The sequence below is a fragment of the Rhamphochromis sp. 'chilingali' genome, assembly GCF_963969265.1.
Source record: "Rhamphochromis sp. 'chilingali' genome assembly, chromosome: 3".
In the NCBI taxonomy this organism is placed as follows: domain Eukaryota; kingdom Metazoa; phylum Chordata; class Actinopteri; order Cichliformes; family Cichlidae; genus Rhamphochromis; species Rhamphochromis sp. 'chilingali'.
The window spans coordinates 14887181-14905985 of record NC_137931.1 but is presented as its reverse complement, the minus strand read 5'-3'; the positions used below and the strand labels follow the sequence as shown (position 1 = coordinate 14905985).

At 41.1% G+C, this 18805-nt stretch overlaps 2 protein-coding genes across 4 annotated transcripts; both read left to right on the top strand.

Moving 5' to 3' along the window:
• The first annotated feature begins 1765 nt into the window (after positions 1 to 1765).
• Positions 1766 to 11758, top strand: LOC308393220 (kelch-like protein 41b). The gene is made up of 6 exons (XM_080876821.1): positions 1766 to 2997; positions 3899 to 4056; positions 4427 to 4534; positions 7811 to 7996; positions 11108 to 11254; positions 11357 to 11758. The coding sequence occupies exons 1-6, from the start codon at positions 1885 to 1887 to the stop codon at positions 11466 to 11468; spliced, it is 1824 nt and encodes a 607-aa protein (XP_080732947.1). The 5' UTR covers positions 1766 to 1884; the 3' UTR covers positions 11469 to 11758.
• Positions 11759 to 11897: 139 nt separating this feature from the next.
• LOC308393221 (2-oxoglutarate receptor 1) lies at positions 11898 to 17702 on the top strand. Of its 3 annotated transcripts, XM_080876823.1 has the most exons (3): positions 11898 to 13915; positions 14814 to 15785; positions 15908 to 17702. In XM_080876823.1, exons 2-3 carry the CDS (start codon positions 14823 to 14825, stop codon positions 16139 to 16141), a joined length of 1197 nt encoding a protein of 398 aa, XP_080732949.1. In that variant the 5' UTR covers positions 11898 to 13915; positions 14814 to 14822; the 3' UTR covers positions 16142 to 17702. The 3 variants fall into 3 exon arrangements, with proteins under 3 accessions (XP_080732949.1, XP_080732948.1, XP_080732950.1); XM_080876822.1 differs by having other exon boundaries at positions 11898 to 15785; XM_080876824.1 differs by having other exon boundaries at positions 11898 to 16045.
• The last annotated feature ends 1103 nt before the right edge of the window (positions 17703 to 18805 follow it).

Genomic DNA, 18805 nt, shown 5'->3' with positions numbered 1-18805 from the left:
ACGTTACAAATGACCCATTTGTGGTGGACTATCAGTCTGCTGTAATCCATTAGCATTTGATTTCCATGAATTGATTTTGAATTTCATTTCTTTTCATTTCTCGTCAATATTTTTCTGTTTGACTTCGAGCTCAGATATTAGCATAAATATAAATGTTAATATTGTCAGTTAAAGTGAATTGTTGATGCTATCTCCATCCATCCATCTTCTTCTGCTTATCCAGGGCCAGGTCGTGGGGGCTGCAGCCTAAGTAGAGAAGCCCAGACCTCCCTCTCCCCAGCTACCTCCTCCAGGTTGTCTGGGGGAACACCAAGAGGTATATAATCTCTCCAGCATGTCCTGGTTCTGCCCCAGGGCTTCTTCCCGGTGGGACATAACACCTCACCCAGGAGGTGTCCAGGAGGCATCCTCGTCAGATGCCCAAACCACCTCAACTGGCTCCTTTTGATGTGGAGGAGTAGTGACTCTACTCTGAGCCCCTCCCAGATGGCTGAACTTCCCAGCCACTCTTCAGAGGAAGCCCATTTGTGCTGCTTGCCAGGCATAGCCCGAAAAAGGGACATGGGCAGGGGTGCGCATAAGTGGTCCGCAGGTGCGCATGCGCTGTCAAAATAAAAAACGCGCACCAGATAAGAAGTTGCAATGTCAGAAGGAGTCTGAACCGCAAAAGAAGCGCTTCTGACATTTGTTTGGAGGTGGAGGAACACCAAAGTAATTGCTTAAAGGAGCTTGCTTCTTCGACATCTTTAAGTGTTCTAAACAAATGTTTGTCCTCCTCCAGAAAATTTAATGTATGCAAACATGCGCTGCAACTTCTTATCTGGTGTGCGTCTTTTATTTTGAAAGCGCATGCGCACCTGCAGACCACTTATGTGCACCCCTGGACATGGGCCCATCTTCCTGCAGGCCCACCGCAGGAGGCACTGTAGGGGTCGGGTGCATTGTGAGCGGTGGCCAGGAGTGGAGGCCCTGGCGGTCCAATCCCTGGCTACCAAGACTTGATGCAATACTATAATGTTAAAATACATCAAACAGAAAAACCTACTCACAGTTAAACACAGGTGGTTTTCATTTGGAACGAAGTTCACCTGAAAGTTCTTGTGTGAGTATCATACTATCTCATTTCATAAGCCTAAAAAAAGCACTGATAGCACTTTTCTTTTATTATCATAGGTTTACTTATTTAGGCTACTTTTTTACTATGATAAAACAAGAACTTAAGAAGGATGGTATCATAACGTTGGGGGAATCTTTTGGTCCTAGGTTCAGATGTGCCACAATTTAAAACTGACTTTATATTATCTGCAAAATCTGATATCAATAATATAATGCGAAGCAATGGAAATTGGAGTATGTTTCAGTACAAAAGCACATCAGTGGCTATAATTATCTGAAAATGTAAATGCAAAAAAACTCAATGAGCCAGTGAACAATATGTCCAACTTTAAGAGGGTGCACTTATTTTGAATATGACAGCGATTGCTGTAAATGTCTCTTAAGACTCCAGCTTAAGGAAAGCTATTTGTAGGATGTGACCACATTGTCTCCACTGTTACCTACCCTGTGACACTCTGGGAGCTGAATCATGGTGGCATATCCCCAGCCAGTTGCTTCTTTCAGTCTATGGCAGCAGCTGCTCAACCCTGGCCTGTGGTGCACTGTGATTTGGCCCAGTTAAATTCCATAGAAGCTGAACCATTCAGGGGGCCAGAGGGAACTATATTTAGAGTGGGACAGGATTAAATTGCAGGGTCTTCACACAGGGAACCTTTTCTTTGCTCTGCCTTTTCCAGCCAGCACTGACTGCCAAGAGGACCTGTGGCCACTGTCTCTTTCCTCTCTCCACCAACTCCTTTGTTCTCCTACTGTTTACCTCCTGACACCATGGACCCCAACGCCATCAAGGAGGAGCTGCGCCTGTTTCAGAGCACCCTGCTCCAGGACGGCCTGAAAGAGCTTTTGAATGAGAACAAGTTTGTGGACTGTCACCTGAAGGTAGGCGATCGTAGCTTTCCCTGCCATCGGCTGATCATGGCTGCCTGCAGCCCTTACTTCAGGGAAATTTTCTTTACTGAAGATGGGAAGGAGGTGGAGAACACCAAAGAGGTGGTCCTTGAGGATGTTAACCCTTCCATCCTGGACATGATTATTCAGTACCTCTACTCAGCTGAAATTGATCTCACCGATGACAACGTTCAGGATATAATTGCTGTGGCAAACAGGTTCCAGATCCCTTCTGTCTTCACAGTGTGTGTCAACTACCTTCAGAAGAAGCTGTCCTTGGGTAACTGCTTGGCCATCTTTAGGATGGGCCTGGTGCTCAGCTGTCCCAGGCTGGCCATCGCAGCACGCAACTACATTGCTGACCGCTTTGAACTCCTTTATAAGGAAGAGGAATTCCTAAAACTCGCAGCCCATGAACTGTTTGCCATTATTGGTGGAGACTCGTTGAATGTTGAGAGAGAGGAACTGGTTTTCGAAGCTGTCATGGCCTGGGTCCGCCATGACAGGGAGAAACGCCTCAAGGTCCTGAAGGATGCTTTCAACTGTATCCGATTCCGCCTCCTGCCTGAGAAATACTTCAAAGAGAGAGTGGAGACTGAAGAGATTATCAAAGCTGACCCAGAGCTTCAGAAGATGATTCAGGTCATCAGGGATGCTTTCAAGGGCAAACTGCCAGAGAAACCCAAGAAGAATGAGGGAGAGGAGGGGGCCAGCAAGGAAGGAGGTGAAGAGGAGGACAGTCCATTCCCTGGATTCCTGAATGATAATCGCAGACAAGGCATGTATGCTCGTGACTTCATCCTGATGATCAATGACACGGCAGCAGTGGGATATGACGTCAGTGAGAACGAGTGCTTCCTGGCAGCCATGTCCGAGCAGGTGCCACGTAACCACGTTAGCCTGGTGACAAAGAAGAACCAGCTATACATCATTGGAGGACTCTTTGTCGACGAGGAAAACAAGGATGTTCCTCTGCAATGTTATGCATATTTGGTGAGGAGGTTTTCTTTTCATTTGACATTATCTTTTCTCTGTAGTAGGCGATCTCCTATTTGGTAAGGAAAAATGTATATTTCCTGACTGGTCATGAGTCGTTGCAGGAGGTCGCTGGCTGCTGCTGGGTGAAATCACTCAAAAAGACGGTATTGCACCAAAGCTAGCTAATTACTAAGTGGTAGAGAAACTTGAAAAAATGTCACATGAACCAGAAACTGAGGATATTCCTTATTTGAAGTAAAATGTGTTCCTCATCCTGAAACTAAGACACTTTGAAAACAGCAAACAGTCTCATTTTTTGCAAGAAGCAAGAAGCTTAAAGGCAGGGAAAAAGTCCGTTTTTTTATATTAAATGTTTATATCAACAGTACAGAAATACAGTATAAATCTGATTCAGTATCACTGGGTTATATTGTGTTACATAGTTAGCTTTAGATGTTATGGTGGTTGTGAAACTTTTAAAAGTTAAATGATAGCTGGTCTAGCACTAGTTTTCAAGTGTAGTGGATAAAAGAAGCAGTAGTATCAGTTAACCTAAACCATCTTGTGGGATTTTATTTTAATTCCTTATTCAAACTATAAATAAACTAGAAGGAAAATATAAGTGAAAGTTATTTTTTTAGCATGTGATAACAAAAAGGCTGCAACATAGTTCTATCTGAATTCTCTTTCCAATAAAAGATGAATTACATTATCCATCAGGTCTAAGCAATATACACAATTAAGAATGTGATAGAGGCCTTGAACTGCTGTATCTTACAGCATAATCAATATGCGGATATCATGGAGCATAACAAGCAGATTCATGAGGTGAAAAAGACAAAGAGCTAATGGGTGCTAAAAGTATGCTTTCTCCACTCTTGTGAGTTATAGTTTTGTTTTTTTTCCTCCTCCACAGTTGGATCCGTTCAGCTCAGACTGGATCGCGCTGCCCCCAATGCCTTCTCCAAGATGTCTCTTTAACATCGGAGAGAGCGAGAACCTGCTGTTTGCTGTGGCTGGAAAAGACCTCCAGTCCAATGAATCATTGGATAGTGTGATGTGCTATGATACTGAGTCAGTGGTATTTCTTTGTTTTGATCCCTACTTCCCCCATTTCTCATTAAACATCTCACATTTGATCATTTTTAGGTGATAATTAACCAAGTAGATTTAATTGCATTTCTTTGTTTTAACTAAGGATTTTCTGGTATTGAATTTAGTTAATTAATTATGGTAAATCTGAAGTTGTTGATCGGCTCTGGCTGTTTTTATTTTTATTATTTTTTTTTTCATTCTTGCATTCATTTGTGGGCCATTTAAGTTATTGACATTACTCATATATATAACTTTTTTTTTAAATCCCAAAGAAATTAGAAGCAATGAATTCAAGGGAAGAGAATAACACTTAATGAGTTCAGTTGCTTACAATTGTCACATTCTTCAGGAAGATGAGGTGGAGCGAGACCAAAAAGCTTCCCCTGAAGATCCACGGCCATGCAGTTGTCTCCCACAAAGGGCTGGTCTATAGCATTGGAGGAAAGACGGATGACAAGTGAGTAAAGGACCTTCTGTATGTTTGTATGTTTCTTGTTCTTATACTTTAGAGTGGAAACTTTAATCTGAATGCTCACTGCAAAGAATTCCGACCCAACACACCATTCGGTTTGAGCTTTTTATCAAGCACACAGTAATACTTTTCCGCTCGGCACACATGGCAGCCAACTTCCAGTCAGCTGCACACCCCTCCCCCTCTGGTCTCCAACATCACTGAAAAAGGGAAATCCTTGACATCAATGACATCCACCTGTCCCTCCAACCTCCCTGGCACCACCCCTCCCCTGTAGCTGGGCCAGGGATCACACCTCCACCACACTCACTGATTATCCTATAGTCTTAGGGTAAAGATTAGTATGGGTTTTGTATTCTGTCGTGATATTTAAGACAAGGGTGTTTATTGTGAGAATCAGAATCAGGAGACTTTATTTATCCCCAAGGAGCAATTAACAAACAACAGAGGAGCATAACGTTGAAGATAAGGACAATAAGAACGGGCAATAAGAGTGAAATAATAAATACACAGAATATACAATATATACGGTTTTGAAATTAAAGTGACTGAAAGGTGAATAAATAACTGTAAGTGACTAAAAATTAATAAAGTGTCGGTAGTATAAGAAGAGTGTAGTTTATGTTTATCGGTGTGGGAAATGGTCTTACCGGCTGGAGTTAAAAAGCAGAGTGGCTTTGGGGACAAAGGTGGCTCTCCTCCTCTCAGTCCTGCAGGAAATGCAGTGGAGGCGTCGCCCAGAGGGGAGCCATTGAAATGTTGGGTGAAGAATGTGAGATGGGTGTCCCCACAGAGATAGCTGAATAAATGTGAGTGTGTAATCTAATATATGCTGCAATCATGGAAAATACCAGCCCTGTGCATCTCTTGTTACAGCCAGCATATGCTATTTTTCCTCTCTCTCTATGCCTGCGATAGAAGCCAGAGTTGGGAAGGGACACACTTTTTACAACAAAATGAACCTTAGGCTTTAAAACTGTAATAAGACATGCAGTCAGCTCTTGAGTTCAGCTGTCAGTAAAACAGGCTGCTAATTATCAAATGTAAACAGGTGTGCTCGACCTGGCTTAATATAGCTGGGACTATCACCAGAAGGTCTCAACCAAGAGGAAAATAAGAGCAAGAGGTAAGGGTAAATGGCACTTTTCTACAGCATACTACAGTAGCCCATTCACTCCAGCACTTTTCTCTACACCCAACAGCTTGTCATAACTAAAGTTACAGTTTTAAGTTACAACTTTAAACTTTAAATTCAGATCTTTAAAAAAAGATCGGTTAGTTTTGTAACCACATAAGAATACTTTTTGGTCTAGCTGCTCCGTTTGCCCATTTAACAACATTTAACTGTTTCCAAAACGGACACAGCAAATGTTTAATTATGAGGAAAATGGAATCACTGTTCAGACTTTCAGTCTTTGGATTAAGTAACAATGAATGTCAACCTAACATTGACTGCAATTAGTAAAGGTTTGTGAACCTTTACTAATTTTGTCCCTATGTCTTTAAGCGCTCCTTCTCAGGACACCTTTGTTTGTTATATAGATTACGTTTACTAACTTGCTTTTTGTGTCATTTCTCTTTTCTTTTCTTGTAGAACTGTTTTTAGTCCATTTACTCACTCCTGTTCTGCTCTTTATCCACATGAAGCTTTTCTTTCTTCAAATGTGTTCCTGTTGATTGGTGTTTAGAGGCTGTGCCCTTTCAAATTAGGGCTGAACGATTATGGAAAATAATCTAATTGCGATTTTTTTGCCCCAATATTGCGATTGCGATGCGATATGCGATTATTTTTTAAGGTCTTTGTCTTCTGTATTATTAAACAAAGACAAGCAATACATCTTATAGTATGGCCAATACTATATTACATTAATTTTAAACTGTTCTTTCCTGGAAGACAGACCTCTGTTATGATGACATGAGGTGATGCATGAATTGATGACTGACATTTTTATTTAACTTCTTCAATCACAACAGTATATTTGAACATACACAATAGTTTATTTTTAGCTTACAAACATCTGAGCATAAAGTGCTGACAAGGAACCCTGGTGTAAACATTAAAATGAAAGTCAGTACAATGTGCAGATTGCAGAAATATACATAAACAAAATCAGTGGCTTTACCACACTCAGTTTTTCGACATCTGTGAACTACTAGACAGTCATTAAATTAAAAAATAATATTAAATAAATAAAACTAATAAATAAAAAATACACACATCTTACTGATCTCTGCAGTCAGTAACATTACACATAAAGTGCAAACATAATAGCAATTGTATAAACACACACACAAACACGCCATTAAAATTTAAAGGCGTGAAATTGGACGGTCTAGTTCTGATTAGCGTCACCGCTGTCTCGGTGGAGTTTAATAAACTCGGCCGTCTGCTTCATGCTATCTAAAATATAACCAGACACTGGTGTAAATTCTCGACTGTCTCTACTTCTGTTTAATCAGTTTTCTGTTTGACGTTTAGTCAGCTGTGTGAAAACCAAGGAGGAACCCACCCGGGGGATTAATAAAGTTTTATTTTATCTAATCTAATAACTTTAATCTCAGCCAAACCGATTTACTCACGAACAAACAAAACACTGAAAAAAGCCCAACAATAACATTTTTAGGTTGTCTAAGTGACTTATATATTACGTTTAACCCGAGCAGCGAAACTCCGCGGTGATCTGAACATGATGTGCCGGGAGTTGTGCCGTTCTCGGACAGCCTTCGGCGCGTCGCTGTGACGTAATCGGTCTACAAATGCGTCCTCAGGAGGATGCAGCCCATGAATTTGGACATGTCCAGAGTATAATCGCAGCCTTTGCGGTTAGAAAATTGCACTTGATCATGTCGCGATATTATCGCAAATGCGATATATCGTTCAGCCCTATTTCAAATAGAGAAATCATGATTTTTTTAATGAAGGCTTCATGTTGAAACACACTGTGAGTCCATTAGTCCAATTAGTAAAAAAAATAATAATAATGAAGACATGAGGATACATTTTTATAATCAATCATTTAAACATTGGCTTTAAGATTAAATTTCTTTGTCGGTAAACAAACATGTATCTTTCCTTATTTAAAAGCAATTGATTTAAATTATCATCATTTTAATTTTAGAGCTTTAATTATAGATGCTTAAAGCACCCATTAATTGCATCTATTTGTGTAGGTGACATCACCAAATCAACACCAAAAATGAACAAAAAAGTTTGACAGCTTTTGATGCTGAAAGTCCCACATCTTTCCTTCATCTTCACAGCAAAGCCCTTAACAAGATGTTTGTGTATAACCACAAACAGTCAGAGTGGAGGGAGCAGGCCGCCATGAAGACACCCAGAGCCATGTTTGGAGCAGTTGTCCACAATGGCAAGATCATAGTGGTTGGTGGAGTCAACGAGGAAGGCCTCACTGCCTCGTGTGAAGCCTATGACTTTGCAACGAACAAGTATGAATATGTTTGCAACTTTCCTGTTAAATGAGAACACTCACTGGTCACTTTATTAGGTACACCTATTCAGCAGTTTGTTAATGCATATATCTAATGAGCCAATCGCATGGCAGCAACTCAGTGCATCATGTAGGCCTGGTCAAGGAAGTCTGCTCAAGCTCAAACTGAGCATCGGAATGGGTAAGAAGGGTCATTTAAGGGAGCAAGTCATGGTCTAAGGGTTTTAGAAACGACTGAAATTTTCTACTGAAGTTTTCCCACACTATCATCTCTAGGGTTTCCTGGGAATGTTCTGAAAAAGTATCCAGTAAGCAGCAGCCCTCTTGTTCATGTTAGAGGTCAGAGATAGACAGACTGCTCAAGTCACCAGTCCCAAGGTCTTACTCCAGTGGACAGGGCTGGACTGGGACAAAAAAATCAGCCCTGGCATTTTTGGTCCAGGCGGCCAACCATCATTTTCTTATTATTATTTTTTTTTTTAAGAATATGTATATCTGTCAGGCATACACATATTATGCATTTTTTATGTTTTTGTTTGATTATAGATATTGAAACAGGTTCTCATCAGGTACAGTTGTTTTTGGGTTATTTCTTAGTTGCTACATTTTAGATATAAGCAGTGGCTCATGATGAAAGTAGCCATTTGCTCCTTTCCTAATTACACTCAACAAAAATATAAACGCAACACTTTTGTTACTGCTCCCATTCCCCATGGGATGGACGTAGAGACCTAAAATTCATTCCAGATACACAATATAACCATCCCTCCCAAACAGTGGTCACAAATCAGTCCAAATGTGTGGTAGTGGGCACATCTGCTATATTGAGATAATCCATCCCACCTCACAGGTGTGCCACATCAGGATGCTGATCTGACATTATGAGTAGTGCACAGGTGTACCTCAGACTGCCCACAACAAAAGGCCACCCTGGAATGTGCAGTTTTTTGCGCTATTGGAGGTCTGGGGACCCAGAACCGGTCAGTATCTGGTGTGACCACCATTTGCCTCATGCAGTGCAACACATCGTCGCATGGAGTCTATCAGATTGTCAATTGTGGCCTGTGAAATGTTGGGCCACTCCACTTCAATGGCTGTGCGAGGTTGTTGGATATTCGTGGGAACTGGTACACGCTGTCGTATACGCCGGTCAAGCACATCCCGAACATGCTCAATGGGTGACATGTCCGGTGAGTATGCTGGCCATGCAAGAACTGGGACATTCTCAGCTGCCGTCTGCCCTGAACAATGTGAACCATGATTCATCCGTGAAGCGCACACCTCTCCAACGTGCCAGACGCCATCGAATGTGAGCATTTGCCCACACAAGTCTGTTACGGCGACGAGCTGGAGTCAGGTCAAGACCCCGATGAGGACGACGGGCATCCAGTTGAGCGTCCCTGAGACGGTTTCTGACAGTTTGTGCAGAAATTGTTTGGTTGTGCAAACCAATTGTTCCAGCAGCTGTCTGGGTGGCTGGTCTCAGACGATCTTGGAGGTGAACCTGCTGGATGTGGAGGTCCTGGGCTGGTGTGGTTACACGAGGTCTGCGATTGTGAGGCCGGTTGGATGTGCTGCCATATTCTCTGAAACGCCTGTGGAGACGGCTTATGGTTGAGAAATGAACATTCAATGCACGGGCGACAGATCTGGTTGACATTCCTGCTGTCAGCATGCCAATTGCACGCTCCCTCATTGCTTGTGGCATCTGTGGCATTTTGCTGTGAGACAAAACTGCACATTCCAGGGTGGCCTTTTGTTGTGGGCAGTCTGAGGTACACCTGTGCACTACTCATGATGTCAGATCAGCATCCTGATGTGGCACACCTGTGAGGTGGGATGGATTATCTCAATATAGCAGATGTGCCCACTACCACACATTTGGACTGATTTGTGACCACTGTTTGGGAGGGATGGTTATATTGTGTATCTGGAATGAATTTTAGGTCTCTACGTCGATCCCATGGGGAATGGGAGCAGTAACAAAGGTGTTGCATTTATATTTTTGTTGAGTGTATGTCCCTCCATCTATCTTCTTATCATGTGAGTTTCATCTTCCTCCATCTCTTACTCACTTCTACACAGCTGGTTCAGCAGCAGCCTCCTGTAACTGTGAGGTCTGGTTACTAGTTGCTGTTCACGGTGCAGCAGCGCCAACAACAAATATGTTGTTAATTTGACCCATTTTGCTGCATCTATTTTTAAGTTTCTTTTTATTATTTTCTCTTAGCTTTTCAGCTCCACCTTTTACTCACTTCTTCTACACTAAACTTCTTCCACAAGCTGCACCAGTGAATAGAGAAGGGAGGAGAGGGGAGGGGAGGGGCTGATCGCATTTAAGAGATTTAATTGGGCAATACAGTGTCAGTAATAAAAATGAACCAATGGGCCCCCATCAGTGCTTGCACGGCAGCGGCCTTTCAATCCATTGGCCCAAAATGCCAGATGACCAGTCCAGCTTTGCCAGTAGAGCACCTTTGGGATGTGGTAGAACAGGATGTTTTATTACATGTCACATTTAAAATCATCCCACATCCCCCAAGATGGTTAGAACAATCACAGCGCTCACTGGTTCTTCATGCTCATTGAGTCAAACCTTTCTCTAATAATTTTAGCTAGCTGGCTTCTCAGTGCGATTTATCTGCCCTAGCTAGTGCAGCATCTGGATAGGATTAAAAGGAGCCTCAATACTAATAAAACATAGATTTATCTTAGTGTGGTTTATTTATTTGCAGCAGGAACCTCTATCAGGTTGATTTAGATTTGCTTTAGCGATGTAGTTGCTATAACTAACTGGAGCCTATTGGCTCTGATTAACAGTATTTAAGCTAGCTAGTTTAAACTCTGACATTAAAATTTCTGCAATTAAGTGCAAAATATAAATACATTTAAGTTACAGGACTGGTTAATTTACTTGTTTATAACCAACAGAATTTTTTCGTTTAAAAAAAAATGTTGCACTCATTTGGCTTTGATAAACTACAGTTCAGTTATCTGCCAAAAGAAAAGAGAAATACTGAAACTGGAAAAAATGACTGCGGTACAAACTACAACAACAGGGATAGCTTAGACTTATTTCCTACCTTCTCCTAATGTTGTGTCTCCTCAGGTGGGAGCCCTTCACAGAGTTTCCTCAGGAGAGAAGCTCTGTCAACCTAGTAAGCAATGGTGGCTCGCTTTACGCTGTGGGTGGCTTTGCTATGGTTCAGATGGAGAACAAGGAGGTGACTCCCACAGAGGTCACTGATGTCTGGCAGTAAGTCTTATTAAGTTGAGGGACCCAGATTTACAGGCTTTTATTTTTTATATTGCTACTTTGCTCGTTTGGGAAAAATGACCCAATTCTCGCTCTTGTTAGGTATGAGGAAGACAAGAAGCAGTGGAGCGGCATGCTGAGGGAGATGCGCTATGCTGCTGGATCCTCCTGTGTTTCTATGCGCCTCAATGCTGCAAAGATGCCTAAACTGTAGACAGAAGCAGTTTCTTTTTCTTACACATCCCCACCATCAACACCTTCTGTCACCCTCTCCTCCTTAGGCGAGCTACCCCCTGGCCTCCTAATCCTCTCTACTCAGATTTCTGTGCGTCGAGTTGATCTTTGACATTCATTTTTTTCTGAACTAAGATGATTTTTATCTCTACAATAAAACACTTGCTTCTGGACTGCGCCATCCCGACAGTGAATAGGAATCACAATTTAGAGTGATTTCTATTCACTTTTCTAGCTTCCCTTTTGTAAAATAAACATTTGTAAACTTCAGCTTCTTTTACTGCTTTTAAGTGCGTGCGTGAGGGACATTACAGAGAACATCAGCATGTCCAGGGCAGCCAAGGGAAAAAAGACATATATTTGTAGATGCAGATGTGTTATGCTTTGAGGTAATGTCAGGTGTAGACTTGACACTCAGCGTAATAACCTTTAAACACAGGACAAATATTAAGCATGACTGCGGTCAACACTGCATGCTCTAGCGATAGCAGCAGTCAAACATAATGTGAGAATTGTAGGCGTATTTTTGCAGCTTACCCCGACAATGAGTGAAATATATTCACACTGAAAAATAACAGCGTGCATGTTTTTATGTTTACATTATAAAGACTGACACAAAAGGAAGAGGAAATTGCACAAGGTTTAAATCAATATTTCAGTGTGGTCTGTAGCTGATGACTACATGAGGTGGGAAGATGTGTTAAGGCGGCTGCAATCATTAATGCTTGAAGTGAATCATTAACAAAGACAAGCAACCTATTTATAAGTACCGAACTACAACGCTATGAAAAAGTACCCCCCTCCCACTACCTGATTTCTCTCCTTTTTTAAATTTTTGCTTGTTTTTCAGACTTACATGTTTGAGATCACACACACAACCTGAGTAAATGCAAAATCCAGTTTTTAAATAGACATTTTATTTATTAAAAAGAAAACAGGTAGCCAGACCTACCTAATCATATGTGAAAAAGTAATTGCTGGTTTGGTACTACCTTTAGCAACGAAAACTGCACCCAAGTATTTGTAATGACTGCCAATGAGTCTTTCACGTTGCTGTAGAGGAATTTTGGCCCATTCCTTTATCCACAATTGTTTTAATTCAACAACATTGGAGGGTTTTCATGCATTATCAGCCTATTTAAGATCATGCCAAAGTACCTTAAATGGATCTGACCCTGAATTTGACTAGGCCACTCTGAACGCTTAAATTTAGTTCCTTTTTTGAGCCATTCAGAGATTGTCTTACTACTGCATAACACAAGTGTGATTGAGCTTCTGGGTATGAATTGAAGGCCAGACATTCTCCTTCAGGATTTTCTAGTGAAGTAGAGTCCATGAATTTTATAAGTGGAAAAAAATGGATGGATGGACAGATGGAACGTGTCCAGGTCCTGTCGTGAGGCAGAGAAGAAGCTGCATAGGTCAAATGCACTTGGTTTTAAATCTTGTCTATTTCTAGCAGCACTTGTGAGCTCTTTGAGATGACTAGGAACAAAATGCTTTAATTGCCTCAGGATAGAAGTGCAGAAAACTCAGCCGTTGTGCTTTTGGAAATTGTCCTTATTCACACTTTGCTGCTCCTTTCTCCTGTTTTTATCCTCAGGTAAGTAGTGGTAGCAACATCAGGAAGAAGGAACACAAGAAGCCAAGTAGTCAAAAAAATAAAAACACATGTTAGAAAAGTAAAATAGTCTCAGAACCACTGTAAAATATAATATTCGTTTTTTGCTGGACATTACATTTGCTGGACAGAACTAATTATATTACTAGTTACTGATATCTGACTTCTAGAAAATGCTGCATTTTACTGTGAGCAGCAGTTTGTTGATTACAGATGTGCACAACTGAAGCACAGTTCACAACATATAAGTTTTAGTGTGACACTTTTGATTGAAACTTACGGTCGAATTTGTAGAAAGTTAAAGTAAAATGGTAACACACTATTATAATTAAGTGTTCATTCCCTGCTTCTAAACCTTCTTGTTCCTTTAATCAGAAACCGTGTGCTAAATTTAGCTCGGTAGTGCCATGCTGAGGTATTCACATGCTCGTTTCAAGAAATAATAAAGACCTCATTAGAAAGTCTTGAGTTCATTCTTGTAAATGAACACTGGACTGTTTCCTGTGTTGCTAGATCCCCGACATTCCATTCCCTCACCTCACCACCTGAAACCTAAGCTACATAGACAAATTGACCCTTGAGCTTTGTCAGCTTAAGCGTGATACCAGGAAGTATGCACTTCACATAGCTGAAGCTGAAGCACACAACACAGGACTTCAAGTAAAAATATTCTGGACTTTCCCACTTGTGGTGTGTAACAGTAAAAGGAAAGAATAAAAGAGGGTGTGACTGTGGGATGGAAGTGAAAATAGAGACGAGATGCTAAAGGACTGAAGTGCATACTGGTGAGGATACTGGCAGTAGAAGTGAGTAAAAAACCTTTTATATAATCGAATGTTACCTTTATGCTGAGATGTAACACTGAAATAATAATTTACAGTTTGTAGTTTTTTGCAAAATGTAATCATTTTAATGAGTGCAAGTTCCTGCCTCATGAAAACCAAGTGTTTATGATGTGTAAGTGACACCTCACACATCCCCTGACATCCATAATGAGAACAGATCGTACTGACAGCATTACAGGATGCCATAGGCACTGTCATATACTGAGAGGCTTTCAGAAATCAGACTGTTGAAAAAGAATGATTTTGCTTGCTTCTTTCCCACCGAGTTTCCCTGATTGTTTGTTTCTTTGCTTGTCCTGCTCTCGCCTTCCTTCCATGAGCAGTAATTGCTGCCTGCTGTGATCTGACAGCTGGGGGGAAATGAAATGATTTGCGTGTTGCCTATTGTATTGCTCAGAAAACATATATGTCATGAATACAGTACACAAGAATAGAGGTGTTGTTAAAGAAAAGGCATTTGTTCAATGCGTGCCAATTATATTTAATATATTAATATTTCTGTTTGTTTTTATGTTAAGGCCTGCACTACTCATGTTGTGTTCATTCCCATGTTTCTCACGGTGTGATTTCCAAATTTTAGTGATCAGAAATAGCAGCTATACCAAAAACATCACTAACATTAAATGTGAATATTTGAAGTCTGTTTGAAAACTCTAACCAGCCCTTCTTGTAATATTAATAATTTTGAATAATTAAAAATTAATTAATTTATAGGATTGCTAATTTTGCTACATTGTGTCTCCCCAATTCCTTTTAAATTGCTTCAGTTACATTTTCATAAATGCAGGGGACATTCTATTTTGCGGGGTTTTTTTTAGTTTTCAGTGTGGTTATTAAAATCATTTCTCATTCTCAATAGGACTGAACTATGGCCATCAACCATTCCAACAATTCCAACTGTACCGATTTGGATGAACTGATGAAACACTACTACCTGCCTGTGGCTTATAGTCTCATCTTCATTGTGGGCTTGGTTGGAAATGTAACATCTATCAGCATTTACTTGACAAAGCTGCGTCCCTGGAAGAGCAGCAGCATCATCTTGGTCAACCTGGCGGTGACCGATCTTCTCTACGTCCTCAGCCTGCCGTTCCTGGTCTACTACTACAGCAGATGGGATAAGTGGTCTCTCTGCGGATTCATGTGCCGTGTCGTGCGCGTTGGGTTTCATTTGAACCTTTATGGGAGCATCCTCTTTCTAACATGTCTGGCAGTTTTTCGTTATGTAGTGGTGATTAAACCACTGAGTGCAGCACAGGTACAGCAGAAGCGCTGGGGTATAATTGCCTGCTCAGCTGTTTGGATCATCTCTGCCGCTGAAATAACCCCCATGTTGAGCATGATATCAGTGAATGATAACAAGAAGTGCATAGACTTTGCAAGTACTGAACCCGTCGCTACTGTGCGGTTGTACGGCTGGCTACTTACTGCGTTTGGATTTCTACTTCCCCTTGTGGTGGTGTTTATGTGTTACACTGGGATAGTAAAACAGCTGGCAAACGGACCACGCACAACAAGTTTCTGTCGGATGCGAGCACGGCGTGTGACTGTACTGATCCTGGTGGTGTTTGTTGTATGTTTTATGCCATATCATGTCCTGCGTGTGTTGCGGATAGAATCAAGATATCATAACGCGACTTGTCCGGCAGAGAACATCGTGCATGCAGCGTATATCATCTCCCGGCCTCTGGCTGGATTTAACACATTTTTCAACCTGGTGCTCTACACTCTTTCAGGTGATACATTTAGGAGGGCCTTTCTCAACGCTTTCCACTGGGAACGCTGCCTGACCAAAACAAGGTCACTGGTCCACCTGGCCGTCATTAGCAAGGCAAGCAGGGACAAGTCTGCTACATGACTGACAACACCTAACTTTCTTTCTTCAGTAGCTCTGTGACTCATACTGTAGACATGCTGTAATAATATGCACTCATTGTGTCGTCTTTACCGTAGGTTCGTCTTGGGAAACTTTGCAGCAACCCAGAAGTGAAAATAATAAGGACTCAATGTATTAATGACTCAATAGTTAAGACCTTTGTCTACAGTTTTTCTTTCTCTGACTGGAAGTCCCCTGAGCATATTTACCTGACTTACAATGGATTCCTTTGTTTGAAGCCCCAAAAATATTTACTGTGTAGCTATGGACCTTGGAAGAGAGTTTGTATTTCTAAACTCTTTTGTTTGTGATTCAGATTTCCTAACAGAATGCCTGAGCCTCTGACATGCTAATTTTATTCAGATTCTTTCAGCTAGTAAGACAACCCCCTATGAGCAATCAGGTTGAAAAATAAAGCCACAAGATACAATGAGGGCAGCTTCTAGGACAGAACATTGAGATACTAGGAGACTTGCTCACATTGTTTTCCATTTGTGTCTATTTTTAGATTTCATAAGGCAAGCACTGCCTACTTTGCTCTCCCCAACGAGATGCCACAGTGGTGCCTGAATATAGAGAACTGCTAGATCTCACCTTAAAGTTTCAGAGTATATCAAAAATTGATGGGCAACGTGATAGATAGATATGTGAAACTTTTACAGGCATTATTGCTGTTACAGCTATTTTATACATTTTAAAACATCTACTATAACAACATGCTAAAATTCAAAAAGGAGTTGTAGCTAGCTGAGTCATTTTAGCCTATCATTGTCTGGTTAAATAATCTTAAAATATTATGCTGTCAAACGTATCATATTGCATTAAGCATATTTTATTTTATTGAGTTACACCTCTACTGGAATGCTGAATCTGATTTTTTCCCTATAAGCACCAAAGGCTTTGGCTCATTTGACTAAATTTGATAAAGGAACAAACCTATTTAAAGTTGGATGGATTACCATTTTGTTAAACCTGCTTCACAACATGCTACTTTGTTATTTAAAGCACATTAAAAGACAGCAATCTTTATATCCAAATCTGGTGAAAGTAACAGGAAATATAAATTTCATGTACAGTGCTTGATGTGGCTGTTGAAGGTCTCAGTATGAATAATGTGAGCAATAATGCTTTTTGACAAGATAAGCAACATTTAAATAAAACAATAACCAAAATAAATAAATGTATTCAGTGTGTGAACTTTTTCTAACAGGAGTCATCAAATATAATTTAGAATCAGCAAATTGACTCGTTTTAATTCACCTCCACCATCTATCTCTAGCACTTTTTTCTTTGAGGTTTCTCTTTGCGTCACATTGGAAATGGTCAGAAACGTTTTAATTGCTGGCCCTAAAAACACTGCATTAGTCATCCTGCTTTGTTGCATTTCCCCAACAGTGCTATAAAACGATTATATAGCCCGACAACACCTCCTCCAGTCATGATCTGTGCTAAGTGCTCACATATCCCAGAGTCTTTCAGAGTTCTCCGTGCAGATGCGTTCACCTTTCCCATGTGCTAGCAAGACAGGCTGTGCAATTTTCTCATTTCTCAAGCCTAGATGCTCTAAGAGCAAGAGCCAAGGACTTGGGACCTTCAAAGAGGCCGATATTACTAAGTCAAACCAAAGCACAAAATTTGTGAGAACACACAAACAATCACCCAGAAGTCCTGGAACAAAGTCATACTGTCAACCCAAAGACATCCTCAACAGAAGCTTTTATATCATTTGTCTATTGCTGCTTCTTCCTGGATACAGCGTATTGTTCTGCTGTTGTTCCCTTTCCTGATTTATATCTGAGATTACATTTACAAAGAAAGCCTAAAATTCGTGATATTATTTGTTGTAAATGTTAAGGAAGCCATCAGTCCTCTGGTTTTGTACGAGGGGGGAAAAAATCCTGCATCACTAACATGTTTTTTGTTTTGTTTTGCTCTCATACAAGCTGTGCAAGTAGAATTGAAGCTACAGCTGGGAATAAAGAGGCTATTTTTGTCTATGGCATTTCCTTTTCTGCCTCCTGACTGATCTTCTCCTCATCCTCATTTGCCTTCTCATAGACAAAACACCTGCATGGAGCAGTCTCCCACATAGTAGACAGGTCTGGCCCAGATCTAGGATCAACCTGGCACTGCTTGCTGACTTCTGGAACGATAAGACGTATGTCATCCAGATATGGACCAGGCCTGGCATAGATGGCGCTGTCTATGTCATGGCATGCCATATCTGTCTTGATTGTGGTTTGGGTTATGTGGCCCAGGCTCATAGAAAACAGGTCTTCCCTGCAACCAGCATCAAGCTGGCACCTCTGACTGACTGATGTTATGGCGGGGTGTAAGTCAACCAGATGTGGGCCAGGTCTGGCAATGATGGCACTATTTATGTTCCTATTTTAGTTAGAAGACCCAAATGCCATGTTGCAATACTATACTGCTATGGTAGCCAACATTTCAAATGCAGGTTTGACAGGTTTGTGAGGGTACACTTTATCCAAAACCTAGTGACGGTTTACTCATCTTTGCCAGTGGGTGGCTGTAGCTCAGGTCACCTACTGATCGGAGGGTTAGTGGTTAGACCCCTGGCTCCTCCAGTCTGCATGTCAAGAGTGTGAATGTGTATGAATGTAGTTAGGAAGCACTCAGTTTAGAGAAAGTGTGTGATTGGGTGAATGTGGCATGTTGTATAGAGCACTTTGAGTAATATGGGAGAGTAGAAAAGCGTTATCTAAGAATCAGTCCATTCACTGTCTGAACAGAGTTTCGTCATGTTACTTTTGCACTATTATGTTCCGGCACATGTTGTTATTACATGGCTTGATTAAGTTACACATTAGGCTGACATCTGGGGTCAGAGCTGAAACTGTTCTGGGCCAGCACAGGGTCAGCAGTGTGTCTGCAACTGACCCGTGGCTGCACACAACTTACATATTGCCCACATACCACAAAGAATGACGGCCCTTTGGTATCCCAGATCTGGC